The following is an 18,051-nucleotide window of genomic DNA, read 5'->3' as shown; positions in this document are numbered from 1 at the left end:
TTTTGACTTTCCTGATACCATTCCCTATATGCCCAGGCAACATTTCTAAATTTCTCTTTTGTAGCCTGTCCCTGCTTCCACCTCTTGTACACTGCCTTGTTGGGACCTCCACTGTGAGTTCCCTGCTTAGTTAAGCTGGGCTCCTCATAAATCTGCTCATTTTCCTGCATATCAAGACAGACTGCTCTTGTGCTTGGAGGGTCCTTAAAGACCTGCCAGCTTCCTTGAGCCACTTTGCCCTTCAGAGCTGCTTCCTATGGGATCACACCTACCAGTTCCCTGAATAAGCCAAACTCTGCTTGTCTGAAGTTCAGGGGTTGTACTTTGCTACTCTCCTTCCTCGTTCCCTTCAAGATCTTGAACTTCATTATTCCACGGCTGCTACATCCAAGGCTGCCATTGATTATCATATCCCTAACCATTTCTTTCTTACGAGTGAATAGCAGAACCAGGCATTCCTCACCTCTGGTTGGCTCAGATGGAGAAAGAGGTGGACAACAGCCATGCAGTGACCAAACGACAACAGGACAGCTATTATGGTATGGGATCTGTGCAGAGAATCTCATATGGTGGTCAGTGAACAGCAGCCAGAGTTAACTGGATATTTGTGTAAAGGAGAATGAAGTAGAGAGGATGAAAAGGAGATGACAGCTGTACAAAAACCTATCAACACAGCTAGACAAAACGTCCTCAGGGGAATTTGGGGCACAGTCAGAACAGTAGCCAATACTGAGAGACAAGCATGCCACTGAAGGAGAAGCAGTTTGCTGTTTCAAAGTTGCACTCCACTCAGCAAGTTAAATGGGGAAAAGCAGAGCCACACAGCTATGGAGTCAGAATGATTTTCAGTTGAGATTCTTGCATCAGAATGGGTAGGCAAGGAAGCTGAAGAAACAGAACAGTGAATCACAGTCACGGTGCCTGGGAAAAAATGTAGTGACTCAGAACCAAGACAAAATAAGACACTGACCAGAAGCAATGAGGAGACAAGGCCCGGAGAAAGAAGAGGCGCAATCTGATGTGCAGTCATGTTTCTCTACAGACCTTGTGACCCAAGGTTGAAATTGAGGCACAACTGCTAGACTTGGGTCACAGAGGCCACATCAGCTCCAGAGATCTAGGTCCCTAGCTATGAATGAAGATGCCTATGAACTTTTCCAAAATTGAATGACAGTTTCAGTGACCTGAGAACAGCGGAAGGATCCAGAGGCACAGAAAATGGGGTTGGGTATAGCCTGCTGCACAGAACTGGAGTTAATGTTGAATATACTATAAAAAATGCTAAGCCTTATTACATTACAGTACGTCAGTCTGGGCTTAACCAAGTCTTTCTTTTCATTAAAATTGCATTTTAGACAATAGATATGCAGTAGATCCAATCGACTTGCATTTAAGTAAAGCATTTGACATACAGTCATAAAGGGAACCACTACTTAAGACTGAAAAATGGGGATTACAACAAGAACAATATGTGGTAAAGAACTGGCATAGAAAAAAGTATTAAGCAGGAAGTACCTCATGGACCATTTTTGACACTGATTTTATTTAGATATTTTCATTAATAGCTCCAGCAAAAAAAGGAGAAGTATGCTAACAAAACTTAATGACAAATTTGGGTGGCACTGTCAATACAAGGCAAGAGGATAGTACAGAGAATGTAAGGAAGCTGAGAACTGTATAATAGAAATGGGATGAAATATAGCATTACAAAGCACAGGACCATGTTCCTCAGCGTCATTACCGATAATTCCTGCTCTAATATGGGAATTCATCAGTTGCAAACAATAGAAAGTAGAAATACTTGTGACTACTAGTCAGTCACAGAATGACCATATGCTGTATCAATGTGGTAAGGCCATAAAAAATAAAATGTGATCCCAATCTGCATCACTAGCTATTTCCAGTAGAGATAAAAATGCATTAGTGGCATTCAAGCACTGGTGATACTAATAATCTGTAATACTAGGTATAGTTCTGGTCTCCTGAGAGGCGGATTTAAAGAGGTTCGAAAGAGGTGAATTTAACCTGGAATAGATATAATGAAGGACTAGAGGATTAGAATTGTGGGGAGCCCCTCTTGCTTGGCAAGCTAAAAGTAATTGCCCTGCCAAGCCTATCAAAAAGGAAAAAAAAAAAGCAAAAAAAAAAAAGCTGACAGATCTAAAGTATCTCAGAAGTAAGGAACCTAACTAGTCTTGAGGCAGCAATTGTGTCGTGGCTTCCCTGACAGAGGGAACCAGACTGGATGTGTCAGGAGGTCCCATGCAGTTCCATAATCCTGTCTTCCTACATGTAATAGTTTGCTAGGTTGAACTTTCTCATACGATTATATCCATTCAAAATTAAATCCTTCTCAAATAGCTGAACTGTAGCAGCTGAGCAACCCTACCTAACTAGCAATATGCTCCAGCACTATAGCACAGGCTTGACCAGAGAGCCTGGAAGTCCAACAGCAGGTTATCTGTGCCGACTGCCTGACTGGCTATCACAGCAAGTAACGCTATTACATAAGACAGTTTTCCAGGGTAAAATGTATTTAACATCTTCCCCTCTCCCCTTCACAGTTCCCAGAAAACACAAGCAAGAGCCTGCAAAAAATCTGTGGGTAACAGATGCTGATTGGCTGGAAGTAGCTCCAGAAAGTTGGAAGTTTTACCCTGCGTTTCGTGTGCATTCCACAGCCACCAGTGCAAATCTTCCACTTGACAGGACACCGATGCACACAGCATTTTCCCATCCCATGAACGGTGAGTGTAAGGAGGTTCTGACACCCTGACTGCAGCCTAATGGAGTACCTTAATCCAGACACAACATCATATCATCAATACCGGCACTCCAGCTGCACTGATAAAAACTCCACTGCAGACAGAATTCTAGCAATTTGTGTTGCCTTATCACTCCATCAGTTAAAATTATTGGCTAGCAGCAACAAAGATACTGAAAGGCCAGAAGATTTGGTGCCAGCATGGTTCTGAAAGGTGCCAGCATCTGTATAGCTTTTTGATATACTTGAATAAGGCTCTACCTATTAAAGAATTATCATGGATTTGATGAACAGAGGCACAAATCTTCTGTTGCCAAAAAAGTTTGGTTACCTCTGTTCTGAGACCTTTTTATCTTATAAAGGCACCAGACCAAAAAAAAAAAAAAAAAAAGCCTTGAAATGGACATATATTTAAAGCAATAGCCTCACCATACAGAATGTATAGTTGTCTGTGAAAACAATTTGTGTGGGACAGACAGAACTGACAGCACAAGAAATGTAGCTTTCATTCTAAGAAAGTACAGACTCCAAGCAGAGCAGGAATGAGGCTTTAACACAAACACCATGGAGGCTGCAAGTAGTTCAAAGGTCTGGATTTAATGGTAGCTTAGTCCTTTCAAAAGAGCAGCATGAGAGAACTAATGGCTGACCTGTGAGAGGCTGTGCTTTCAGAGGGTGGCAGGAATTACAAGAAAAGAAGTGACAATATGACATCAGAAGTACCAAAGTGGGCTCACCTCCTCAGACGGCTGGCACTAGGTACCTGTGGAATGTCGCAGAAGAGAACCTGGAGGCTGCCAGCAAGTTTGGGTTTACACTAGCAGTGGAGAGGTAGACCTGAAAAGGACGGGGAGACCTACACCCCTCTCAAAGGGATTCTGAGCCCAGAAAAAGCACCAGAAGCCAAAGAAACTGGGACTAGGATGTGATGAGGGTGTGTGTTTTGAAGACTAAGGAAGCTTGCCTTTTGGGACCAAGTAGGTTTTGGGGGAACTGTAGTGAAGAGGGCACAGGAAAGGAAAAGTCTGGGAATAATGAAAGAGAAGGGGAGCGGAAAGAAATTCCAACATTTAAAAAGAAAGTAGAAGATATAAACATTGAGGATCAAGCATAGGCAGACACCAAAAGCTAGACATATCGCCAGCGATAAGAGAATTAATAACTCTCCGGACAATGCAGGCCCACTGAACTCTGTTGTTTACACAGGTTCACTTCAGTCCTACTAGGACACAGCCGCAAAAATTAGAACCTGGCAGCTCTACTGGGCCAGAGAGACCAGAGAACAAGCCCATCTCCTCCAGGCACAGCTGCGCTCTGAACCAGCTTTTGGCCAGCCTCAAAAATTGATCAAAAACATCCTTAAGACCCAGAGGGCCCCAGCGCCAAGTCGTGTACTTCGCAGCCCAGCACCACTGTCCATCCAGTAAGTGGCAGTGCTGGCTCGGCTAACCCAGTGCACGAGGACGAGACAGGCCGGGCTGCACTCCACACTCCCAGCCCCCAGCCCCAGCCCCAGCCTTGCTCTCTAGACTTTCACCCACTGCCTACTTACTTTTTAATTAGATTTTTAAACAAAAAGTGAAAGTATTTTCTAAAATCCCTCTAATTACACTAAGATGCTGAACTGATTGTGAAGGGAATAGGAAATGAAAGCGACTCACCCTCTGAGGGAGAATTTTGTCAGCCATCTTCCTCCTCTTGGCACTGTACATTTTTTAAAGAAAAAAACACGTTACCATGGTGACAGATCTAGGAGTAACGAGGCCACCTGCTAAATTATCCTGACATCTCCACATGCTGGTGCACAGCTGTGCATGCATCAGCAAAAGGGTCTCACCCATGCCCAGGACCTAGGACCCCTTCTCTCAGCAGCCTAGGGAGGTAGTTAGCTAAGAACAAATCAGGGCTGTCTGTTATGCATCTTGGAAAGAAGTGTGCAAGTTCTTTGATCACAGCATCTTCTATGGTGCAGGGCGGCAATGTATGCAAGTGCATGTGCACATGCTGTCTATAGATACAGAAAAAGCATGTAGGAGGACAGTGCACACGTGTGGAAGTGTACATAGATATACCTATGCATATGCACATGTAAGTGGTTGAGTGCCTGTAAACAGAATGTGAAGTTGTTCAAACAGATGACATGCATTCTTCATTCATTCCCAAAACTGAGTAATGAAAACACACATATATATGTGTATTTCATATGATGTATGAAAACACACATATATACACACTCTTCCCTATGTATATACGCTTGTTTTATTGTAACTTATTTGCATGAGTGATATACAAAGGTAAGTGGGCTTACGTTTCTGTATTTGTTCACCTTTATGAATGCACATGTGGGAAGATGTATGTGTGCCTGCAGTGTATATACACAATGTGTCCATACCCGTACATAAGCACATTTATATATCTATGCTTTTAAAAGCATACTTCTGTTTGTGTACATACACACAAATGTATATGTGCCTAAGAAATGGTACTGTCAGGAAGATTGCCAAATACATTGTCTTTTGAATTCCTCAGCTTCTAAGAACCGTTTGTGCCCACCAAACCTGTCACCTAGCTTTCTCTAACAGGGCCAAGAGGGAATTCAGGCCTTATTCTTCACCTCTATAATTTGTGAGGCCTTTATCTTAAGCAGGAGATGAATCACTCCATCTGTGACAGACAAATGGGAAAAGTGAACCGCCTGCTGCCACTCTGCCATGTCACAAGGATGTCCCTCCTTACTGTTTTCATGCAGGAAGTCTGTCATCAGCCATGTCCACGTAAAAGCTGTTTCCACACACATCGATGTGGCATACTCCCTTCCTATGTTTGCTAATAATAAGCCTGGCCTGAAATACCAGATTCTTAGATTCTTCCCCATCTCCATATAAGCCAAGCCTGGGGAACTCTTTGTGCCTGCAGGTGCAAACTACATCCTTCCTCGGGAGCAGAAAATTCATCCACACAGTCACACCCAACTTCGTAGGTGAACAACGTCCCTTTTTAAAAGCGTAGGAATAATGGGACTGGAATGTTACATGGTGTGAACCTCCAACACCTTCCACAGCTCACAAAATCAAATCTGCACTGAAACACTTCACAGAATCTGGAAGTAATGCCTGAGCAAACTCCATCCTCTCAAAGGGAAATGGGATATGCATGCACCTGCAACAACCCCAAAGGCTTGCAATTAAAAAGCCAGTAACAAACCAACCAAAACCCCCCAATAACTTGGATCTCAAGCAGTTCTCCAAGAGCCTATTACAGAAACGAGATTTTTGTCTCCACCAAACCTGCCAAGAAAGGACGACTACACCTTCTTGGCCTGTTTGTGCCGTAAAACGTAGGACTCAACTACTCCCAGACTTGGACCCAAGGTGCCAGAAAAGTTTGCCCGAAAAAAACAGAAAAATTTCAATGGGAAATGACAGGGAGGTGGAAATGAAAGAGGGGAAAACATTCAACACATTATCTGAAGGGAAGGCATGGCAGAAGAAACAGAGAAACTTTCCTGACTACCTAGGAAGCACTGGTGTGAGCTGGACTCACTACAGTAGAGATTACTGCTGTGTGCCCAACTAGAAGCACTGAAGTTAAGACCTGCGGAGGGGGAACTGCTTCCTTCTGTGAGTTGGACCATCAACTTTTAGAAAACATTCTTCTTTAATGATCCCTGGAAACTAGTTAGTGACTAAAGTTTACCTTAATTATCCAGCAGCGGCAATTTTTCAGGTTATATCTACCCTGTATATTGGAGGGCTAGGCATCGTTTTGTGCAGTTTCCTGGCGCACCTCCTGGGAGGTGCTGTAGAATGTGCATTTTGGCTAGTGCTGGGCAAGGCCTCCACGATGCACATGCATCTCTTGTGCTCACGTGCTGCACTCACACACATTCCTTCTGTATCCAATCTTATTCAATCGTAATGTATTAATACTCTCAGGATTGGTGTCCTTTCCAGATGCATCCCAGATATAAGCATTCCCAAGTCTGGCTTGCTGATCCAAGGCATATAACCTGGACAGAGCAGGGCTCCTGAAGCACTGAGCTTAGAGTCATGTTTTACCTCAACTAGATACGATGACACCACCAGAACACTGGCTGAATCTATATATACACCTATAAAGATTTTGCAAAAAGCAGACCACCTAGATGACTGCATCCTATGTATTTATCAGAAACTGGCTCACACTTGGAACTCAAGACTGCTGTGGTCTAATAAGTCACAAAAAGAAATTAGCGAACTGTTATTTAAGAGAGAATGCATTCAGCACTGTACAAAGTGGGTGGGTATATTTTAAAAAGAAAGTTCCTTTAAAAAAAATCCCTCTAATTCTATGAAATTATATCCCATGCATATCTCTTTACTTTATATGTAGGAATGCCTGTGAGAACTGCAAGTTTTATGACCACTCTCCTGAGTGACCATAGTACAAGTATTCACATGACCAACCAAAATTTTTTTCCACTTGTCTCGTTTACAAACCATTTTGTTAGCCAGTCAGAAATCAGAGAAACTATACAGAACAGATAACATAATATAATAATTGTACTATATTAGAAGAGAACTGTTCATTAACTTTAAAGGCTAAATATAATGGCCAGATTTGCAGCCTGATAACCCACTGAGGTAAAAGCATTGTAACTGCAAAACCAGACATCAGTAAAAGTCAGTTTGTTCAAGACCATTCACAAACAAAGTAAAGAGTAAAATTTACCAATGTTTTTCCTGCTTCAAGAAACTGACAATATATAAATCTTCCATTCTGCCTCATTCAATCTTAAAGGTCTTACCTATTGCTAAAAAGATACCGTTTTTTTCTTCCTCAAATTGTCCTCCCATGTTTTCTTTCCGGAACACTCACCTCCTAGTTCGGTTCTGAGTGGCTTGCTGCTGCTGTTGCACTTGCTGCTGCACCTGCTGTTGCTGGACCTGCTGTGGTGCAGTGCGCTTTCTTGTTGTTTCCATCACGGTCTGGGGCATCCCAGGTCGCACTGAGGGGCTTCCAACGTATGGGGAGCCTGGGGGACCCATGGGAGCCCCCTGATGGGGCATTCGAGCTCCTGATGGCATCCCAGGTCGCTAGAGAAGAAGCAAAACAGAAAGAAGAGCCAGTTTGGTCCCTGTTTCTTCAGCTGCAAAGACATTTGTACATAATCAGACACCAGCTGCAGCAAGTTACCCATTTTGACCATCCTGATAAGCACTAAGCAGCAACACAGAGCACATGAGCTCTGGACTGGTATTTCCTAGACAGCGTAAAGAGGAATTCAGTGATAAAGTAGACAGGAAACAGGGATGAAAAATACTAGGCTTGGGAAAACACTCAATGGTCCGTAACATATCCAGGCTAGCTTACAGCAGAAAGCTCTACCTTCAGACTGAAGAAAAAGCTCCATGGCAGCTACACGCAGTCCAAATTGGTGCAGCTCACATGCTAATCAAAGCTACTAGCAAGCTCACATCTCCAGTGCTTCCGATTTTGCACTGACTAGCAGGCTGCTTTGATCAGCAGGGAGACTGTAACAAGCAAAGGTGAACCACGAAAACACTATGATAAAACATTTTCCATTAAGAGTCCTCTCCTTCACCTACACCAGAGAGCAGTGTAAGTTCATAAAGCAACAAGAATCCTTTAAGAAAAGGTCATGTCTCTGATCAAGCCTCTAAAATAAAATAAAAAAAGGAATGTGGTAGTTTGTCAGCAGCCCCTGTAGGCATTCTAAAGGCCTAACATTTATGTTGACTTCAGCGTGCTCTGGAGAGACACTTTGGGTCAAATTACAAGCTTAATGCTGTACAAGACACACAGTAAACTCAATTCTAATTCCTAAAAGTTTATAGTCATCAAGGAAAAACATCAGTAAAATAATTACCACCTGTAAAATGCAATTTAAAACAGAGAGAAGAGCTTAGTTTCATTCTAAGAATTATCAAGATGTTTATTGTATGTCTACGTATATGTGAAAATACAGACAAATACAAACACACTCTATAGGCATTTGAACCAGTATGTGAATAAGAATAATCATACATGAAAGTCTTTTCAAAGTCAAGTCCCTCTGCAAAGTCTTTTAAGGAAACCAAGAAGCAATGGCATCCATTATGGATAAATAATTGGTTAAAGGATAGAAATGAGGTGGAAGTAATTGGTTCTGAAAATAAAAGGAAGGCACATGCAGAGTTTTCCTAGGATTCATGCTTTTCAGCATATTCATAAGCAACCTGAAAAAAAAAAAAAAAAGAAAAAAGAGAAAGAGAAAAAGCAAGGAAGTGAAAAAGTTTGTTGGTAATGATAAGTTATTCAAGCTGGCAAGGATGAAGGCCAGCTTCAAAGAACTGCAGAAGGACTTTATGAGACAATGAACACTTAAAAGGAAGATGAAAATGACTTTCAGTACATATTGAAGTGAATTACACAGGAAGAAACAATCCACTCATCACATACAAAACAACGGGCTCTGAGCTGACTGTTGCCCAACAGAAGCAAGATCTTGGAGTCTGTAAACAGACACTTCCAGGGAAAAAAAATTCAGTTCACTGCTTACTAGAGGTCAAAAAAAGCCCTTAAACAAAAGAAATGACAAGGAAGGGAACAGAGAACATCACTGTGCCACTGTCCACGGTTTGCCCACATGTTGAAAGCTGTGTGCAGCTCTGGTTCCTGCAGTTCAGTAGTGGTAGAGTAGATCTGAAAAAAGTACAAAGAATGGCATGGAAATGATTAAGATATGGAACTGCAGCCACATAAGTAAAAGTAAACATACTATGATTTTCTGTCTGGAAAGAGGTGATCCAAGGTAATCTAAGGGGGAATTTGCTAGAGCTCTGCAAAATCACGAGTGGCCTGGAGAGGGCAGTTGGGGATTGACTGTTCACTGCCCCTTCCAGAATAATAAACTACAGCCACCAGAGGAGGCTAGGAGGAGTCAGCACACGGACAACCAGAAGGGGGTAGTTTGCCACACAGTGGGTAGTCAGCCTGTGGAGCCCCATTCCAAAGGGGTGCTAACGACAAGGAAAACATACTGGGCTCAGAAACTTCTCCGAGTTATCAACAGTTAAAGACTGAGAAAGTACTTGGGAGAGGTATACTAGTGGTCTCCAAAGTCAGGTGTGCGCACCCCAGAGGGTATGCAAGACAGTCCACTGGGGGGTGGGAAAAAAATGGGGTTTGTACTGTTAATAAATAAAATAAAAATTTAAAAAATAGTTTATTTCATCTTTATCTCATCCTTTTATAATTTCTAAATATATAATATATATTATAATAATATGTAATTCTAAATATAATTTGGACCTGCATCTCCAAACTAACCACCCAAATGCACTGGAGTCCCCAAAGCCCCAGCTCAGTGCCCTCCCTGATCATCACAAGTCTTAGATATTCCTTGCACTTGTATGCATGAAGGAAACTGGAGAAAGAAAGAAGGGGAATGAATGACCAGCAAAGAACCAATGGCCGTAATTGGGACAGACAGAGAAGGAAGGCTGAGGCAGGACAGAGACCAGCACAGGAAGCCAAGCAGGTGAATTCAGCAAGTATTCACGTAGGAAACAAATTGTGGGTATGGCCACCGAGAAGAGAAGCAGCAGGAGGCAGCAACAGGCAAAACTGAGGCTTTGTGCAGAGCTGGAAACATCTTCTCCCATAAACACGAAGCTATGAAAACTGCTGGAAGAGAACAGCTCTCTCCGTTCCCACGTACTCACCCCCACCCTCTGACCCAGGCAGAGTCAGCAGAAACAAACGGCCCAGAAAATACGTCTCACTTGACCTTGTATTTACGATCTCCCTGTTGTCTGTCAATCTACACATCGTGGCCTTCCTCCAGCAAAGAGCAGACCGCTGGGCCTGCTGTTGCCTGTCAATCAGCCAGGGACATCTGACAGCCATTCAGGAGAGACAAGAACCTGGGCACAGCCATCTCATGTTCATCCCTCCCGGAGCCCGTCTGGCCACAGGGATCAGACTGCAGGCCCGCTTCTCTGCTTCTATAAAGGACACCCTAAGGCCTGGAGGACAAGGTCAGCAAGCCAAATCTAGTCTCGATCTAACTCTGACATCTTTGAACTTCCTTCAGTTCCCTTTGTTAAGCATCAAAATAGAGAAACAGTGAAAGGACAAAACTGAGAAAAAGGAGACGGCTCTAGCAAAAGCCTATTCAATCTCCCCCTTGTCCCGCCTCATTCCTTCCCCTCCCTTCTCATGTTCCTATCTCCAACATCACCTGTAGATAAAATATTACTCACTACACAACTGCCATCTCCCTGCCGCAAGCCCACCAGACTCCCAAGATATAGAAATGCTTTCTCTATCTAAACTTTTATAGAAGGAGAACACACAAGCAGTACCTTACCTTATCCAGAAGCTTATTTTGTTCTCAAACGCATGTGCAAGGGAAGACAGTGACAGACAATACACTGAATTTTTCACAATACTGACATAAAAAAAAAAGTCTTGATACTAAAGAGTATTAAATGACACCTTTTGAAAGAGATCTTGGAGGTGCACCTGTCTATGGGTTAGGATCTGTCTCTCCCTTCTTCCTCAGAGGGATGGAATCTGTCCTGAACAAGTATCATCCATGATGAAGGCTGCAGTGCAAAACAGCACTGACACCACCTCCTTCCTGGGAAATCATCTACCCTAGACCCCCCTACCTGACCCAACCCTGATCTTAGGCACAGACCTATCCCCTTTTTTCCTCCATTGATTCCATATACCTGTATTACTCTGCACTACTTCAAACACTTTACTGGACAGAAGGCAAAACCACTGTCGGCCATAGGAAATGAGGAGGACCACGGTATGTGCCCAGCTGAAGGGACCACTCTCACAGCTCTGAGAAGATGAGGCAAAGAGTAGAGTAGAGCTGCTGGCAGAGCAGCTAGGCAAGGCCAACCAGTACAGGACACAGAGAAAGGCACACAACCAATATTTCATGCATGTGTACTGGTCCCTAAGAATTCTGCCCTTTGCCGCAGTCCATCACTGCCCTGGCTATACCCTTCCAAAACTGAGCACACTGTCGGTGCAGCAAGCACACCACCTCCCCAACAACTGCTCCCAAGTCTCTATCACTACCCAGCTTCCCAAGCCACACATTTGCCTTTTCTACTTTCTTCCCTGCTTGAACCTCCTGTCACATCAGAGGACTGCCTCTCTCTTCTTCCTCTTTGTCATTCTTCAAGTGAGCTTCTCCTGTCTGATGGCTGAAATGAGACAACACTGGAGTGGGGCTTTTCGATGTATTTCTACTGCAGAGTCTTTTCGCAAGGGACATCAACACCATAGTAGCCAAAATGCTGAAGCGGAAAAAAGGAGGGTTCCTGTCTGGACATACCAGGTAGAGGAAAATAACCTGTAGAACTGATAGCTAAAAGGAAAAGAAAGTGTCAAGAAAAGAAAAGCAAAACCACCTACAAGAGCCTTAGGAAGAGACTGAACAGAGAGCAGGGAGTCACTGCAATGCACTATAGCAGTGAGCTGCACCTACAGCAATCTCCCGTTCTGAAAGCCATAGCCTCTCTCCATCTCGGCACCATCAGGAGGACTCCGAGGTCACGCAGCGCACAGCCACGGGCTTCTTGTCAGCAGAGAAACTGACAGATTTTGAGAAGTACACCACCAATTACCAACTACAGAAACAGCATATTTTTTTAACTAAAAATAGAAGCTACCTTGGCTAGACAACATATCATGTCAAGGCATTACAGCAACTACTGATTTCTATAAGGCATAAACACAAGCAAGAGGAGATGCCAGATGCTGTCTGGAGGTAAGAATGGGTCACTACAAGTATCTGGAACAGTTAAGAAATTTAGACTAGACTGATATGGTCTGATGGCAACAGGTTTCTGACTGCACAAATGGTTTCCGAACTGAATGTGCTGTTTCAAAATGGACTCTTAGAAGTACAAGGAAAAAAGTGGTAGATGGCTTCTCTCCTCTCCTATAACTACAGATGTTACTTATTTGAGATCCTTTTTTTAATGTCTATGAATCTTTTAGAGATTTAGTAAGCAGAAACATCAGTATTCCAATTCTTCTTGCTTGTCTGCCATAATTCACCTTCCTCCATTCCCCAAAAGCTCTCACATCCTAGAATCAGGCTCCAAGTGTTCCAGCTTCCACCCCTTTTTAAATAATGTTCAGGACAATCCAAAAATCTTTAACTTAGAAAACATCACATTTGCAGAACTGTGAATTGTAACTTGAGACAAAGTTCAGTGACCACCTTTCTATTTCACGCATGTCCATTCACAGCTCAGAATAATCAGACACCAAACTTCGAACGAAGCACTTGGATGCAACCAAGAAAAAAAAGGAAGCCTTGGGAACTGAAACTAACAAACCCTGTGCACCATCTTGGAGTTCCATCAGCTTGCTTGTTTTAGTAGATCTGATCATATCCACTACTGTGATATGATGTACGGAATGGATTTTGTGTGAAGAACTACCAGAATGCGCCTCTTGACTCTGCAAAAAGGATGGCTTTGGGAGGGGAGAGGTAACAACAGAGCTCCGCAACATCATGACTAGCATGCAGAGAGACGAGGCTGATCAAGAGCTCACTGTCTCTTCCCTTACGAGTATTGGATAACAGCTAGCAGTTGGCAGGATCAGGTACTTCTTTACCTATGATAAGCTGCAAAAATTCCTGACACGGAATACTGTGAATGCTAGAAGTTTATATGGGTTCAGGAAGACATCAGTGGACTAACCTACATAAATAAAATCCATAGAGGTACTACACACAGAGAGCAGCTTTGGGTCAGAAAGCTCCAGAGCCACAAAGCGCACAGTATTTGGATGAAGCGTCACTAGGTTTTTGCTTTGTTCCTATACTTCCATGCAGTCTTCTGCTGCTCCTGCAACTGGGGACACTGGGCTAAATGACCCAGTGTGACTGGTTCATAGAATCATAGAATGCTTTGGGATGGAAGGGACCTTTAAAGGTCACCCAGTCCATCCCCCCTGCAATTGGCAGGGACATCTTCACCCAGATCAGGTTGCTCAGAGCCCCATCCAGCCTGGCCTTGAATGTTTCCAGGGATGGGGCATCCACCACCTCTCTGGGCAACCTGGGCCAGTGTCTCACCACCCTCAGTGTAAAAAATTTCTTCCTTATATCTAGTCTGAATCTACCCTCTTTTAGTTTAAAACCATTACCACTTGTCCTAATGCTACTGGCCCTGCTAAACAAGCTGTCCCCATCTTTCTTATAAGCCCCCTTTAAGTACTGAAAGACCTCAATAAGGTCTCCCCGCAGCCTCCTCCTCCCCAGGCTGAGCACCCCCAGCTCTCAGCCTGTCCTCACAGCAGAGCTGTGCCACCCTCGGAGCATTTCGGTGGCCTCCTCTGGCCCCGCTCCAACAGGTCCATGTCCTTCCCGTGCTGAGGACCCTGGAGCTGGACGCGGGGCTCCAGGGGGTCTCCCCAGAGCGGGGCAGAGGGGCAGAATCCCCTCCCTCGCCCTGCTGCCCACACTGCGGGGGATGCAGCCCAGGAGACGCTTGGCTTGCTGGGCTGCGAGCGCACATTGCCGGCCCGTGGCCAGCTTTTCATCCCCCAGCACCCCCAAGTCCTTCTCGGCAGGGCTGCTCTCCATCCCTCCATCCCCCAGCCTGTACTGATACCGGGGATTGCCCCAACCCAAGTGCAGGACACTGCACTTGTCCTTGTTGAACCTCATGAGGTTCACACAGGCCCACTTCTCCAGCCTGTCCAGGTGCCTCTGGATGGCATCCCATCCCTCAGGCGCGTCGACTGCACCACTCAGCTTGGTGTCATCTGCAAACTTGCTGAGGGTGCACTCGATCCCGCTGTCTATGTCATTGATGAAGATATTGAACAGCACTGGCCTCAGTATGGACCCCTGAGGGACACCACTCGTCACTGTTCCCCATCTGGACATTGAGCCGTTGACCACTACCCTCTGGATGCGACAATCCAGACAATTCCTTATCCACTGAACAGTCCACCCATCAAATCCATCTCTTTCCAATTTAGAGAGGAGGATATTGTGGGGGACCGTGTCAAAGGCCTTACAGAAGTCCAGACAGATGACATCCGTAGCTCTTCCCTCGCCCGCTGATGTAGTTACTCCATCACAGAAGGCCACTAGGTTGGTCAGGCAGTTGGTTCATATTCCCACAGTAGTTCTTTTTTAAAAAACAGAAGAGCAATTCAAACATCTCACAGATCAATTACCTCTGTGCACCGACATTCATCAGCAAATCCGAGTTTTCTCAATGAGCAGTTCAAATTTGTTTAACAAGCCCATATTGCCTAAAATCACATTGACCTCTATTAAAGCCCTAGCTAGAATTAATAAGATTTTCTTTTCTTAATTACATGTGAACTTTTCTTTATTTGTTAGCCTGCAATTAGTCCAGGGCTAGGAAAGGAGACACCTTCAGTTTGTGCTGGCAGCTTACTTACACGATTGAACACTGTACAATGTTTTCACTCTACCAGTCTTCTGCAAGTACCTTTCCAATCAGATTTCTTCACTGGTCCCTTGATTTCTCCAGGCTGCCCTACACTCACCCCAAACATCTCCTTGTTTAACACACCAGGGAATACATATGCGGCAAACCAGTGACTCCGTTCCAGGACCCCTGACAATGTTCCAGCATGGAGAACCATGCAGACAGCCCTGTGTTAGGGAAGTAGAACAAACTGTCCAAAACCAACAGTTCATGAGGCTCTTTTCTAGCCTTTCTAGTGTTAGCTGATTTATGCTCTGACAAAATAGTATTTATGTCCATGATAATATAAAAATTAGTGGGATATTTTTCATTAGCAAAGTTCTACTTTTTTCAAACCTAATATTCTCCTCACCTCGCTGCTCCTAGTAGTGACCTCTACAAACTGATGACTGGCTGGAAGAAACAATCACTTTTATCCACTTAGAACAGATCGCCATTCCATTTGGGGAGAATATCTTTAGTTCTTCCCATTCTAATAAAACAAATATAATTTTTATAATATACTGAAATATGAGTCCTTGAGGTCATCCAGTCCTTCCTCATCTCAAAGAGGTATCACCAGTATCTCCATCATCTTTGATAGGCACTGATTAAAGAAGTAAACATCTAAGAGCCTCCAGTGACAGAGATTTTACAACTTCCCTAATCAGTCTCCATCCTTAGATATTATAAATAAACAAAAAAATCCCATTTTTTCCTCTTATTGATGAAGTCTTCACAGGCCTCCCACTACTACTGCCCTCTCGGTCACTCTTTTTGTTTGTTAGTCATGCAGATGACCAAAATCAGAAAAATATTCTTGTAAGTATCAGACACGGATTTACAATTGGTTCTGTATAATTCTCTGCCCCATTTCTTGACCAGGCTAACAGTTTACTTGCTTTCTTAGTAGCAGTGGCTGCTGCTACACACGAGGCAGCTCACAGTGACGTGCAAGCCCTCCTCCTGAATGGTTACAGTTCATTTAAAACCCAGCAATGTATGAGGAGACGCAAAATTTGTTTATGAAATTCATCGCTCATCCCCTTTTCCAGATCACTGATAAATCTATTAGACACTCCATACACATCTTTGGGGCACCAGGCCTGTCTTTTTGTCTGTTGTAACATTGGCAATGTGCTATTTATCACTATATTAAATGTTTGTTTACATGATGGCATGCTTTGAGACCCTTCTTTCACTGTACTAAATGCGGTTTCATATAACACAGTTTCTGTACTTACCATAAAATTCTATGACTGGATTTGAGAGGTAGGTAACCAGACAAAAAGAAGACTGAGGATAAGCAAAGGAGTCACATAAGCGATATACATAGGTTTGTATAAATTAGCAGTCTTGATGTATAACTAATATTAAACTGTAGAGATTAGCAGGAACTATGAAAAAACACATATTAGCAGAAAATAAATATGGATAAGGACTTATATTAACAGGAAGAGCTTCCTAAGCACAGCACAGAGGACAAAGAACAAGATCACTATGGGAAAAAGAAGGTGATTTGAACTGGCAGCAAGTATATTGTAAATACAGATATGACTCGATAGTTAAGAAAAGGACATAGACCTTTATAGGTGTATCTTGTGTATAAAAGGCAAGAAGATTGGTTTTGGAAGGAAGATAAAGTGGGAATAGAAAAAGGACACAGAAGCATATTAAAAAGGTCAGAACAACAGGACGAGAAAACGAACCTCTCAGCAGCTTCTTGTGTGAAGATGACACAGGCAAGGTCGACAGCACAAGGCACCAAAGAGAAGACCATTGCTGCAACTAAGTCACAAGAGGACAGATGTCTGGACAAGGGCTTTGGCAAGACCTGCACCATGGACCTTCTCAAGGCTATATGGGAAGATACCTGTTTGAGTAAGAAAAAAAAGAAAGAAAGAAAAAAAAAAGGGGGGGGAAGACAAAGGTAACATCTATTGAAGGGCTCCAGCCAGCAGGGAGGCCTGTGATAGGGTCTAGAGGATAGAAGAAACTGAGAAAAGCAATGGCCTGCAGGAAGATTAATAACTTGGTTTGGGTCAACAAAATTTAAGGCAACAGCTGGACACCCAGAGGGAGATGTCATAAAGACAGCCTGAAACATACTACTGGACAGTAGAAAATGCATCAATAACGAGATAAATCAACATAAATGTGGTCATTAAAGCCATATTTATCCATAAAAGTGCTAGAAATGGAGCAGAGAGGAATTTAAAAAAAGGACAAAGTAAAGGATGAAGCCTTTGGAGAAAAAAAAAAATTCTCTCTTCCCACGAAAACAATGTACAAGACCCTGATGAAACAGGAGTAAAAGAATTGTAAAAATAAATAACTGAAAGAAATCTAACATCTTTAAAAGAAGAACTGCTAACCAGAGGTGTAACAAACTATCAAGAACTCAAGCAGGACAAGAATGAAGTATCGCACTTGAGATTTTTAACCATCAAGAAACTTCACCTTTCGGAAGTATCCTATTTTGACTGGGAAAAACAAGGAAGAAGACATCTTCTACACTGGCAATATGGAAAAGAACAAAGGCAAGATCAAGTGCACAAGAGCAAAGGGCGAAGTGACCTTAGCAAAGGAACATATGCTTCCAGAAAGATCAAGTGAATCCAAAAGCTAACTGCCCTTAGGAAATACTACAAAATTATCCTGTTCATTTAAACGTTCGCATAGCAAAAAATTTTCTTACAACATTCTACCTCTATTTACTTCTCCCCATTGGGGGTGGGGGGTGGGGGGAGAAGCATGCAATAACCAAATCAAACAATATTATCATAGATAAAATAAAAAATAAGTAATTTGAAGAGG

At 43.2% G+C, this 18,051-nt stretch overlaps 1 protein-coding gene across 2 annotated transcripts in view; it reads right to left on the bottom strand.

Annotated features, from left to right (window-relative positions):
* Nucleotides 1–18,051, bottom strand: part of SMARCD3 (SWI/SNF related BAF chromatin remodeling complex subunit D3) — a 71,381-nt gene that overhangs the window by 51,214 nt on the left and 2,116 nt on the right. The window contains exons 1-3 of one of the 2 annotated variants that reach the window (XM_082309237.1): nt 11,118–11,160; nt 7,622–7,839; nt 4,426–4,468 (exon numbers count right to left, since the gene is read on the bottom strand). In XM_082309237.1, the coding sequence (XP_082165363.1) occupies nt 4,426–4,468; nt 7,622–7,830 (252 nt within the window). In that variant the 5' untranslated portion in view covers nt 7,831–7,839; nt 11,118–11,160. Of the gene's footprint in view, nt 1–4,425; nt 4,469–7,621; nt 7,840–11,117; nt 11,161–18,051 lie in introns of those variants that run through there. The other variant, XM_082309236.1, reaches the window with a different exon arrangement.

Source organism: Platalea leucorodia (genome assembly GCF_965183815.1).
Source record: "Platalea leucorodia genome assembly, chromosome: 1".
Classification (NCBI taxonomy): domain Eukaryota; kingdom Metazoa; phylum Chordata; class Aves; order Pelecaniformes; family Threskiornithidae; genus Platalea; species Platalea leucorodia.
This window is presented reverse-complemented; position numbering and strand designations above follow the sequence as displayed.